Raw genomic sequence first — 13,849 nt, 5'->3', positions numbered from 1 at the left:
GTTATTTGATAATCCTAAGTAATTTAAAATTGACGTGTCAAATTTGAAGATTTTAAAAATCTGTGCATTGGATGATGTCACTCGCTTGGAAATCTTCTACTTCGATATTTTTTTCATTTTAAAGTATTGGTTGTTTTGATGCTTGGAAATTTATTTGGGCACTTTCTTAGGTATTTTCTCATTTAATTCGCTAGTTCCAAGTTTTATTGGAAAAACTGCTCCTAAAATACCTTTTATAACACACAGTAATGATTAATTACTGATTTTATTAAGAAAAATATCTGCTTTGTGTAGGATAAATTCAGGCAGTTAGCCTGCCCTGTCCAAGATGTCCTGCCGTGCGTCCAAATGTTCTTTTGTGTGACTCATAATAAAATATTTCTACGAATTTTACTGGTATTTTATAAAATCCTACTTTAGGTTAATTATCAGCAGGTATTTTAACTATAGATACCTTTATATATTATTCGAAAATAACTTCAGATTGGAACTTGTAAGGATTTAGGAACGTTACACGTGTGGCAAATTTTGTTTGAAATTCGTTTCCGCAAAAATGGGGCATTTCCCTGTTTGGGGACTGACAACCCCACGGAAATTCAGTCTTTTCATTTCATAATTTTCATGATTGGTTTAGGCCCACCCACATGCTATTTTTGGCTTAATTTTGATTTTTTTTATGTTTTTGTCCCGAATGAACATGAACGCGTATATTTGCCTTCTCTTTTGGTAGCAAATCTATGCCATGAGAAGGTAGCAAATTCATTTTTCATCTCCCACTGTATCCTTCAACACCGAATATATTGATTTTTTATTTTGTTTTTCTCTGGAAAACTAACAGCTTCCGTCACAGTACAACTATTGATATTCAAATTCAGTACAAACATATTCAGAAAAATTTAATGCATCTTGTATGTATGTAATGCATTTTGTATGTGGAAGTTTTATATCCGAACATTTAATGATGTGCGAGATAAAATTTTCTACGTTCAAAGTTCAATGCATGAAATGCTCGGTTCTGTTTTATTTTAATGAAAATGTTGAAAACTAGCATCAATTACGATTGTAAATTTTTGATAAAAGATACGTAAATTTTATAATAGTAAAATGAGATCTACGGTGACATATTCACAGATATCGATTATGTCACGTATATGGGTTGGGTAAAATAAGGGAAACGCCTGACATTTTGATATCGTAATTTTTTAACATGTTATAAACAATGAAAGCTTAACATTTTTATGTTTTTTTTGTTCATTGTTGCTGCTAATGGATATTCTATCCTTGCACAGATATTTTTAGCAAATTTTTCATGTCTGTAACCTCACCAATAAATGGCAAACCTCTCTGACTTTCAAAGAGGCCAAATGGTTGGTGCCCGTATGGCCGGTGGTAGTGTGACAGAAACTTCCCGAATACTTGACGTTTCTAGAGGTACTGTCTCAAAAGTAATGACTGCTTTTGCAAGAGATGGAGAAATGTCCTCAGCAAAGCACATGGTCTGGCCGGAAGTCGAAGTTGTCTGAGAGAGACCGTCGGTACCTAAATCGAATTGTGAATATTGAGGGACAATCGAAAGACCACGGCTGTTAAAATTACTGCAGACCTCAATGGTGACCTACAAAAACCAGTTTCCATAAAGATTGTACACCGAGAGCTGCCAAGATCTGGATTCTATGGAAGAGCTGCAATTAGAAAATCTCTGGTTTCAAATACAAATGTTTCAAAGCGTTTAGAGTGGTGCTGAACATCAAAAATTGGTCCCTCCTTTAGTGGAAAAATGTGATTTTCTCTGACGAATCATCGTTTATTTTATTTCCAAATTATGGCCGATTTCACGTTTGGAGAGCCAAAAGAGTCATTTAACCCCGACTGCCTTCTCCCAACCGTAAAATATGGCGAGGGATCTGTGATGACGTGGGGTGCTATTTCTAGGAAATCCAGTGGACCAACTATTTTTCTTCGTCAGAGAATCAACAGCCGTGACTATTTAGGAACTTTGGAGGACCATGTTCATCCAATGGTTCAAGAACTGTTTCCGGAGGGGAACGCCATCTTTCAAAATGATAATGCCCAGGTCCATGCAGCTGGAATTAAAAAAAAAGCACCAAGAACATTCCAATGAAGTTGAGCATCTCATTTGGCCACCACTATCACCAGACCTGAATGTTTTAGAGCATTAATGGTCGATTTTAGAGACGCAAGTCAGAAGTCGATTCCCGCCGCCATCGTCTTTAAAAGAGCTGGATGGAGATTTAGCCAAAGAATGGGTTGAAATTCCTTTGAAAACAATTCACAATTTGTATGAATCAAAACCTCGGAGAATTGAGGCTGTAATTGCCGCTAAAGGTGGACCTACACCAAACTAAAATATATTTTGTGGATTTCTCAGGTGTTTCCCTTATTTTGTCTAACCCTTGTATAAATGTACCCCTTTCCCACTAAAATTTTTATTTACGGCATGCAAATTTCTAATATCGTGCGCTTTTATTTCTCTGAAGTTGTGTGAAGTTTTGTTTTGCCCTCTTTTTCGAACTCGTAAGTTCCGTTCATTCGAAATTTTCATCCAATTCAAAGACCTCGTCATGCCCGCGAGCAAAACATACGGAAATTTTATCACCGCGTCCACAAAAATGCCTGCTAGTTCCGAAAATGACTTGGACGAACACAACATCAAAATGAACGGGAATGAAACCAGGTATTTTCACCTTGAAAATTAACGGAATATATTTTGTTATAAGTATTTACAAACACATTTGATAACATAATTATTTTTATTTTTTTTTTCTTTAATGTGAACAATCTTTTCTATCCATCCTCCCTTCATTATGGAGGATTCGACAAAATGAGCTTGATTTAAATGTGACCAAAATATGACGAAATGTGTTAAATTTATAGTTCGTTTTAAAAGGATTTTAACCCTTGTCGGATTGCATAGGTACAATTGTAACTGAACTTTATACTCGGCACGATTATAACGTTGTAACATTATGCAACATGACAAGGGTTAAGAATGCAACGAAATTTCGTTTTTTCAGCAGATCTGTCCAGAGCTTTTCCCCGGGAGTTTCCGAACTATCGAATATCGAAGCCGCGTCTAACAATCGTAAGTGAATTACGTGTTAATTTATCTCGCATTTTCAATCGTGGGCTATTTAAAAAAAACAGGGAAAGACTTTAGTTACTCTCATGATGATAACGCTCCAGTTTTTGTAATATACTGTTTTCTCCTACTTCAACCTATTCTCATTTGCAAATTGTTACCGCTGTTGTTGGAGATGATAATAAGCAGATTGTTGTCTCATTAGCAGATTGTTCTTCCATTTCATTGTAGTCTTGTACCATCCCTTTATCACCATAAATGGGGATGCGTTTAATTTATTTTTGAAGATACATTTTAATACGATCCGTTGCGAATGACCCCGATAAAGATTAATTTGTTAAAGCGATTTGATGGCTAATTTGTTTTCTAAATATAAATGATGATATGAAATTAATGATGACTAATTAGTCTTCTTAATATAAATGATGATGATATAAAATAAATGATGGCTAATTTGCTTTCTAAATATAAATAATGATGTAAAATAATGATGATTAATTTGTCTTCTAAACATAAATGATGATGATGATGATGATGATATAAATAAATAATGACTAATTTGTCTTCTAATGAATCGGGTTTCAATAAATTATTTCTGACTTTGCTGCTCGTTGCTGCCCCCAGAGCTGGTGTACAACGAGCAGCGGAAGGACAGTTTAGCTTGGGAGGAATACTTCATGGCTCTTGCTTTCCTCTCTGCCCAGCGCAGTAAAGATCCGTGTTCCCAGGTCAGATCATTTCTGTATTTCTGTATTTATTCAGTATTTATTATTTATTTTGTGTTTATTATTTATTTTGTGTTTAGTATTTATTTTGTACTTGTTATTTATTTTGCGTTTTTTATTTATTTTGCATATATTATTTATTTTGTTTTTATTATTTATTTTGTGTTTATTATGCATTTTGTGTTTATTATTTATTTTGTCTTTGTTATTTACTTTGCGTTTATTGTTTATTTTGTATTTATTATCTATTTTGTGTTTATTATTTAATTTGTATTTATTGTTTATTTTGTATTTATTATCTATTTTGTGTTTATTATTTATTTTATGTTTATTGTTTATTTTTTTATTTATTATTCATTTTGTTTATTATTTATTTTGTGTTTATTATTTATTTTGTGTTTATTCTAGATTTTGATGTTTAAATGAGCAATGGTAACGTTTTAATTTTGGGCAATTTAATTTCTGCTCAATGATTAGTGTAAAATCGTAAAATTAAAGGAAGTTAAGGTATAATTTCACTTTCAATTCTCAGTAACTTTTCTTGCAATAATAATAATTGCATTAATAATAATAATTTGTAATTTATTGTTTATTTTCAACAGGTGGGAGCTTGTATAGTGAACGAACGTAACCAAGTTTTAAGCATCGGTTACAACGGCATGCCTAGTGGCTGTCCTGACCAGGATATGTGTTGGGGGAAGAAAGATCCTCTTGAAATAAACAATAAATACATGTACGGTGAGTGACGCGTGTAACAGTACATGTACGGTGAGTGACGCGTGTAACAGTACATGTACGGTGAGTGACGCGTGTAACAGTACATGTACGGTGAGTGACGCGTGTAACAGTACATGTACGGTGAGTGACGCGTGTAACAGTACATGNGCTTTATCTAGTCTGTTCTTGAACGCGTTCATACTTGGAGCGCCAACGATGTCATCGGGGAGGCTATTCCACATGTCGGTGATTCGAAGCGAGAAGAAATTTTGTCGCGTGGAGAAGTTGCAGCGCAGTTTTTTTAGTTTATAGCCGTGGCTCCTGGTGTTGGTTCTTGTTTCAAATTCTAGTAATCCTTCGGAGACCTTGTATAAACCATGAGTATACTTGTATACTTCAATGAGGTCCCCACGCAGACGTCGATAACTGAGGCTTGGAAGCTTCATAATCTTCAAGCTTTCTTCATAGGACTTGCCCTTCAAGCCTGGAATTATCCTTGTTGCACGTCTTTGAACATTCTCTATTAAATTTCTGTCCTTTTCAAATCTCGGTGACCACACAACGTTTCCAAACTCTAGACTCGGGCGCACGACAGCAACAAACAACTGCTTCATCGCTTCTGCATCTAGGAACTTGTATGAGCGTCTGATTAGTCCAAGAAGTTTGTTGTATGTGTTAGCTTGCATTTCAGCATGCTTAGAAAATTTCAGTTCCTTGTCGACATAAACTCCGAGATCTTTTTCCACACTGGACTTTTCAATCATTACCCTCTTGTTGCAACCATATGTCTTCTCATACTGTAATCTTGCTGTTCAGTGTTCTTCCCGAGGTGAAGTACTTTACACTTGTCTGCATTAAACCGCAGCTGCCACGTATCAGCCTAGTTAACTAAACTGCCAAGATCATCTTGTAATTGCGCTTTATTTGACGCATCTTTCACTGTATTATAAACTTTTGTGTCGTCGGCATACATGGAGCACCCGCTGGAGACTGCTTCTGGCAAATCGTTTATAAAAGCAACGAACAAAATAGGCCCAAGAACGCTTCCTTGTGGCACGCCACTGCGCACTGATGCCCAGTCTGACACGGTTCCCTTAATACTGACACGTTGTCGTCTACCTACTAGAAAATCTCTGATCCATTGGAGTACGTTTCCCTCAATTCCCAAAGACTTCACTTTACGCAACAGCCGCTCATGCGGAACACTGTCAAATGCTTTGGCAAAATCGAGGTACAATGCATCCCCTGGCTCCCTTTCGTTCCAGCAGGCGAGTCCAATCGTTCAACGTAGATAATAAGTTAGTGGTGCAGGATCTACCGGCGATAAAATCATGTTGACAATCTGATATGAGATGGTGAGCAGTCTAGTTATCGATAATCCTATCCCTCACAACAGATTCCATTAGCTTACAAACAACACTTGTCAGACTGACAGGGCGATAGTTGCCGGGGCTGCTTTTGTCACCTTTTTTGAACACATGATTTTTGCACTACATGACTACAATTTTCAGTATGCCAGTCATGGCAGATATTATCACATTTCCATTCATATTCTTACGTGAACAACATTTGCTATTTTCAGTTTGCCACGCCGAACTGAACGCAATCGTGAACAAGAACAGCGCTGACGTGCGAGGCGGCCGCGTTTATGTCACGCTGTTCCCGTGCAACGAGTGCGCGAAGCTCATCATCCAGTCCGGCATCGTCGAGGTCGTATATTTTTCTGACAAACATTGCGACAAAGATTCTACCAAAGCATCGAAGTTTCTGCTCAACAAGAGAGGCGTTTACTACAGGTCAGTATTTTCGCTGCACCATGTTCAGTTTAAGGACCAAGTTCATCGAATGGTTTATGCACTGTTTCCCGATGGGGAACGCCATCTTTCAAGCTGATAATGCCCCGATCCATACAGCTGGTTGTGTTAAAAAATAGCATCAGGAACATTCTTATGAAGTTGAGCATCTAATTTAGCGAGAGATTTCACTGCAGAGCTACGTAGTCCCGGAGCTGAGTATTCGGAACTGCGGTGCGAAATCCGTGTTTAGTTAGATCGATCCCATACTCGAAATTCAGTCAAGAAGATCGCTGTAGTTCATTGGTTTTGTGGTAACAGACAGTTTTCTGTTAGCCATTTCTTTGCACTCGTTCAGTGAGAGCGCTGAGACCACTTGACAGCGACCGAGGAATTCGCTATCATTCCCTTCACATGGTTCTCCTAGCAACATAATTTTTTCACCTTATATACAACTTGGAGTATGATTGTTGTTAAAAGACTTGGTAAGCGAATTAGTTGAAGAAATTAGTACAAACATGTAAACACAGAAAAGACAGGATAAAAGGCCCATGCATGCTGCTCCAAAAGCGATTTGTAAAATTGTCCTCTCAACATTTATCATTTTGCAAATTTCATGTATTTTGGGGTAAAATCTAAGAATTTGGACTTTATAGATGTAGTAACAAGAAATATTTCAGAATGTAGCTTATTCACTAGATATGGCTTGCTAATAAAGTGAATGAATTTCACAGTAAACTGTTCAGCCTGTCTAGAGCGGTATAGCAGAGCCGTAAGAGAACACAAAATTTTGTTGGGATTGGGATTCCAGAATAAATTCTTGCCGAGCTAAACTTTCTCATTAAAAGTACATGGACTATCTTATATCGGTTCAAAGTCAACTCAGACATTTTAGATTCATCAGGAAGAACAATGAATAACCTTCAACATTTTTTACAAAAGATCAGTGAAGGATGTTATTGTAAAAAATTGTGAGAAGTTTGAAATTCATTATAGTTGAGTTCTACAATTTTGACCAAAAAATTAAGGAACATTAAGATTTGCTTCATAAAATTATTATTAAAAAGTAATGCCTGTTAAGTGATCTGATTATTTATAATATAGATCACATTGTAGAAATTCTTTGATGATTTTCATACGAGTTTAAAAAAAAAAGATTTTTATGTTTATACTCTAGTACACTTAAGTAATTGACAACTTACAGGAAGAAGAATACATTTCAATAGGAAAAAATGTTTAAAAATGTATATTTGAGTTAAGAGTTATTTTCACAAAACTGCAATTGTTTTTCTAGAAAATACGCCAGTTCTTTGACGCAACTGAGGCTTGAATTCAACTTCAACGCAGTCACTCAACAAACCAGCGTTGCTGCAACCCAAGACGCGGTCCAACAACTCTGCTCTGACTTACGTAACTGCTGCAACGTCGAGACTAACGCCAACGTCGTTTGTTCTGAGGATACCAACGCTAGAGGTCTTGAACGTGAGTGGATGATAAGAACTTATTTTTTTATGCAGTATAAGGTGGAGCCAGACTTTGACTCGGTCAACTTCCACAACAAATCATTAGTGAATTGTCATAAAGATCTTAGATTTTATTAACTTGCCTTGCATATTAAAAGTTAACTGATTTTAGGACTGCAGTCCTTGATATTTGAGATGCCGCCTGTTATATTTTATGTTATTAGCCAATAGACCTAAAATATGAAACGCTAACATACGAGTCCCTTTATACCTCTGCACCTGCAACTATATTATCTCATTCCTCTGCATCTGCAGCCACCTCAACCGCCACCACCACCGCCACCTTATCTCTAGCTGACCCGTCGGAACTGCCGCGCCCCAGCGGCGCCTACATCAGCTGGGAGGAATACTTCATGGCGGTGGCATTCCTCTCCGCCCGCCGCAGCAAGGATCCCGCCGTTCAGGTATTTCTTCACAAACGAGTTACGTGACTCAAAAAATTTTGAAATCAGGATTCAAAATTTTGAACTTTTCAGGAATTTGAAAAAAAAAACTCAGGAAAATTTTGTAAAAATCTTATTGAGGTTTTTCAAGAACTCGGGCAAATTACGTTGAAAAGCCATTCACAAGGCGAATCAATCAATTAAATTTCCTGTACCATGAAATTAATTATCATTGTGCACAAGAAAAGTTGTGTAGATGAACTGAAAATTCTTTGCCGAAGAATGAAAACGAAGAAAAAATGATATGTATATTTGGGTAGATATTGTTTGGGTGTTGAATCTAAAACATATCTTGGCAGGTCGGGGCCATGCTAGTGGATTTATTACGTAATATTTTCATGTTAATTGTTTAGGCGTACAATCGTGAACATAACGTGGCGGGTCAGGGCTTGTCTAGTGGATTTATTACGTTCTATTTTCATGTTAATTGTTTAGGCATAAAATCTTGAACATAACTTGGCAGGTCGGGGCTTGTCTAGTGGACTTATTACGTACTATTTTCATGTTAATTGTTTAGGCATAAAATCTTGATCATATCTTGGCAGGTCGGAACTTGTGGATTTATTACGTAACATTTTCATCTTAATTGTTTAGCTGTAAAATCTTGAACATAACCTGCCAGGTCGGGGCTTGTCTAGTGAACGATGAACGCCGTATCGTAGGAATCGGCTACAACGGTCTGCCCAACGGCGTGCACGACGCTCTCGTCAACTGGCATCAAACGGACCCAAATTCTCCTCTCTTCAAGAATTTCTACGGTCAGTGGAATGGCGTCGAGTTTCCTGGGCTTTTAGGATTCAGTGGTTTTACAATGCAGATTTATATTTGATAATAACAATTTCTAATTTATGAACAATAAGTTCAAGAATATACTCATATGTACGGAATATATTGGAATCAAAGTAATATTTAATTTCAGTGGAATGACTTCGAGTCAACTGGGCTTTTAGGATTCAGTGGTTTTACAATGCAGATTTTTAGGATTCAATGGTTTTACAATGCAAATTTATAATTGATGATATCTATTTTAAAATTTCTGAACTATAGGTCTTGAAGAATAAACTCGTATTTACGGAATAATATAAGAATCAAAGTAAGAATGCATATGTAAGTTTCTATAGGCATTGACTGTATTAGTCGCGGTGATTGATTGTATTCATATGAAATTTACTGAATACTACACTGACATGAATGGTTTAAAAGTCCATATCAGGTGCAGAGAAAATTGTGTCTGACTTAACTGTGAAGTTTTCCTTAATTTATTTTTTGAGAACGGGCAAGGAATTTAATATATAGTTTGCCCCCATGCATTTACCTACCTTTTATCTATAAAATTAAAATTGCAACATTTTATGGAGAGGATATTTTTCTCCTTTACTAGCTGGACCAAGTGAAAAATGCCGTTGAGGTGAGTTAAATTTCAAATTTAATTACCTACTTTATTTTATTATTTATTTCTCTCACTCCGTCATATACTTTTAATTCGAATGCTAACGACTTTTAGATTTTAATCATTTGATTTTTTAAAGGTGTCTTTGGCCTATCTTTTTAGCCTACAATTCTGCATGCATATTTTTTATACATGAAAATGAAAAGACAAGTAACCTTGCCATCTGCATTCAAACCCAAAGTTCATAACCTAATTTTATTATGCATCAACGAAACCGGCGTTAAATAATGGAGTAAACTACACTATTACCTTATTGTTACTACTTTGCCTTAATCCTAGCCACATTCTAATTCATATCAGACAAAACTGTAAATATATCCACATAGGAAGAGCCATAAATAAAATACAAATTTACGCAATGATTTAATATTCGGAGATGAGTGTGTATTACAGTCTATACGTGAACGAACGTGTTTTATTGCAGAATTGTTAAGTAAATTTTTAGATAAATTTCTTGTTCATTTGAACATAAGTGAATGTTTGAACTCCATCTTTTGTGGAATTGATCATGTTTAACATTGTGAGAACATTAATTAGGCGAGTGTTGTTTGGTAGGACAAAATTAACTCACGTTTCTTCCATTCTTAAGTCAGAATCTACAGAATAAAAATACAGCTTGATTAAAAGTATATGGTAGTGAAATGACAGAAATTGTAAATAAATATGTTAGTGAGTGAGATTTCGAATTATTATTTAATTGGATAACGAAAGAAGAAAATGGGTACAATTTCCCAATGCAGACCGCTCTCACAAGGTGTCCGAACCTCCAAAATTTATTAATTTATTGATTATGAACATAATATAACCAGAGAAATGTAGTAAGGAAATATATTTTTAATTATTATATACAATTATTTTTAAATTAAATCGGCAAAATTTCAAAATGGTAAAAAAATTAATGATGTGAACGCGTTATTACATGTGAATTACGATGACTTTGATGATGATTGCGGTTAAAAAAAAATTAGAAATTTGATCGATTTGATTTAAATTCGCATAATTATTATGTAAACATGGTTTATTGATCGAGGTTATTTTGTGGGACGATCTGAGTTTAGCAAAGTTATTCAACAGTGTTGTCTTAAATTCATGGTTAAAAACTTTATCTGTACAAAACGTCAATTCGCGACTTTTTAGTTAGTAAAGAGATCTAAAAAGTCATTCTTTATCGACATAATACCCATATAAAAATCTTGACTAATAAGGGGATATTTCTTATGTTTAAAATTACATAGTAATTGCAAATTATGGCGTGTAGGATTAAGTGAGAAAGTTTCAAATTCTTTAATTGATGGTCCGATATATCTATAAAGAAATAATTTTAGGCATTTTTTCGACAAAAATATATTTGGCTTAGATTCATAAACTCAGAGCGTTCCATAACATAAAGATCACCTTCTTTTGGAACTGCGGAAATGATGGGATATTAAATGGACGACTTTAATTATTTACTTTATATTAAAAGTTGCTGGACCAATTGAACCCAAGCGAATTAAAGTTTCGTTTATAACTGTAGCAAGGAAAGATTGAAAATAAAAACTTCTGGTAGCTTATCTTTATCGTCACGAATACTTTATGACGTGAACATGAATCGGAAACGAAATAAAAGTGCATAACTGAATTGATGATTTATTTAAGGATAAATTCAAATTGAACATAACAAAATGAAATTTCTTGTAAGTCAAAGTGTTTAATTTTCTGTGAATCAAAGTTTTGTGAAAGCTTTTCAAAAAAAAAGCTTTTGTGGCCAAAAGATTTTTTTTATTGAAATAAAAATAATCACGAGGAGCGTAGTAAGATTATTGAGAATTTGCTACTACCGGGATCATACGGAATCGTCGAAAGCTCGGTTTGTGTGCGGTGTCGTGTTCCGTGTGCGGTGTCGTGTTCCGTGTGCGGTGTCGTGTTCCGTGTGCGGTGTCGTGTTCCGTGTGCTTGTGTTCCGTGTGCGGTATCGTGTACCGTGTGCGGTGTCGTGTTCCGTGTGCGGTGTTGTGTTCCGTGTGCGGTGTCGTGTACCGTGTGCGGTGTCGTGTTCCGTGTGCGGTGTTGTGTTTCGTGTGCGGTGTCGTGTACCGTGTGCGGTGTTGTGTTCCGTGTGCGGTGTCGTGTACCGTGTGCGGTGTTGTGTTCCGTGCGCGGTGTTGTGATCCGTGTGCGGTGTCGTGTTCCGTGTGTGTAATCCGGTCAAAAATTTTTAGAAATAAGCGAAGAATATTTTAGTGAATTGAAGTTCATTGAAAATGAATAAAGCTTTCACATAATGCTGAAACTAACTTATAAATATATCAGAATTCGGATGTATATTTCCGATTCATCACGAAGCATTTTAATTAAGTTTATTCGAAAACATTTTAAAGCTTTCGGCATGGCGCCGAGACAGTCTTGGTATCGTGGCTAGTGCAACTATAAAGGAAATTCAGTTATTTTAAATAACAGTTAAAACTAATTATAACAAAGTTATTCCGTTCTTATAGTAACTAAATAACTTATAAACGACCTTATGTTGCTGGTTGTTCATCTTTCAGTATGCCACGCCGAAGTGAACGCAGTTCTGAACAAGAACTACACAGACGTTCGCTCGTGCACGCTGTACGTGACCGCGTATCCGTGCAACGAGTGCGTTAAGCTGCTCGTGCAGTCTGGGGTTAGGAAGATCGTTTATTTCTCGGAGCCTGGAACATCGGACGCTAGCGTCGTGGCGTCCAAGAAGATATTCGCCCTTACAGGAGTTGAAATATTTAATTACATGTGAGTTATAAAAACGCTTAGACTAATTAACTGTATTTTTAGCGCATTTTCTTATTTATGGAAACAATGCCCTATTGTGCTCGTCATGTCCGTCCGTCTGTCTGTATGTCTGTCTGTCTGTCCGTCCGTTCGTCCGTCCATGACTTCACGTTTTCGTCGACGAGAAAGTGCGCTCTCTGTCACTCACTGCAGTGAGTACTGAGTCATATTTTTGGATATTGCTGGTTAATTAAAGTTAAATTTGTTCAATTCTTTGTACATGTAGATTCGTTATGTTTATTGCTGATCATTATTTCTAGCCAGCTCGACACGTAATTTTATGATGATTTCTAATAAGTGAATAATTTTGAAAGAAAAAATTAATCGATTTCAGAATTGATAACATTTGCTTCTTGATATTACTTTAATTTCAGGTCACTTGGGAACGTGAGGAAAGAAGTGAAGTTGGATTTTTGTATCATCGATAATTGACGTACGACGCTTCCGGCCAAAGCTGAAATTTTGATCTGAAAATATGGAAGTACGCATTAACAACTGGGCAATAATAATGGTTAAAAATTATGAACAACTTCTTACCTCTTACTAATCATCTCATTCTAAACAATCAAAATCTTTGCGTTGTCCATGGAATAAGTATTCTTAGTTTCTTGATCTCTCTCACATCTTCAGTATTTTATCGTAATGATATGCAGTGACGCTAACTTTTTAAATCTTCAGACTTCTCATTTGAATTATATGTTTTTAAAAAATCAATGATGATTAATTTGGCCGACATTTTTTAATAACCTACCTACAAAATTTGACCGACATTTTTTAATAACCTACCTACAAGTATTATTACGGAGTTTATCATAAATTTTGTTAATCCCTCGCAACGAATAGTTGAGTTAAATCATTGCTACTTCTAAATTGACAGTCATGTTATTTTAAAACGAGTCTAGTTCTAGACAATAAATCTTCATTTTATCTATACGGCTTGAGCCATATAACAATGTTTGATATTCGTTTTTTGGAAAATGCGCGAAATTGTTTATCTGTCTAATCGCTTTATCTATACTCGCTTTTACGACTCAAGATAGATATTGCTTTGACTATACTGCAGCAGGCACGTGAGATCCTATTGTATTTATCATGGTTATGCAAAAATATTCAGGCATTTTGTGTCAACTCTGAGATTGAGGCTTGCGATGCGGAATCTCTACCAATTATCTTCAATGGAAAAATTAGAAAGCAAGGCAAGTGACATGTTATTTCTTTGTATCTTCATTTCTAGTTTTTTTTTATCAACAATAAAAGAAAAGATAATTAATTTATTCAGAAAAAGCAAAAAGAACTCTAACAGCGGAG

At 35.7% G+C, this 13,849-nt stretch overlaps 1 protein-coding gene across 1 annotated transcript; it reads left to right on the top strand.

Moving 5' to 3' along the window:
- Window positions 1–2,440: 2,440 nt before the first annotated feature.
- LOC108670097 lies at window positions 2,441–13,214 on the top strand. Its single transcript, XM_018157548.2, has 10 exons — window positions 2,441–2,695; window positions 3,036–3,103; window positions 3,725–3,828; window positions 4,428–4,563; window positions 6,125–6,338; window positions 7,630–7,817; window positions 8,114–8,262; window positions 8,924–9,059; window positions 12,280–12,502; window positions 12,916–13,214. Exons 1-10 carry the CDS (start codon window positions 2,583–2,585, stop codon window positions 12,971–12,973), a joined length of 1,389 nt encoding a protein of 462 aa, XP_018013037.1. The 5' UTR covers window positions 2,441–2,582; the 3' UTR covers window positions 12,974–13,214.
- Window positions 13,215–13,849: the final 635 nt, after the last annotated feature.

This window comes from Hyalella azteca, unplaced genomic scaffold, assembly GCF_000764305.2.
Source record: "Hyalella azteca isolate HAZT.00-mixed unplaced genomic scaffold, Hazt_2.0.2 contig13122, whole genome shotgun sequence".
Classification (NCBI taxonomy): Eukaryota; Metazoa; Arthropoda; class Malacostraca; order Amphipoda; family Hyalellidae; genus Hyalella; species Hyalella azteca.
This window is presented reverse-complemented; position numbering and strand designations above follow the sequence as displayed.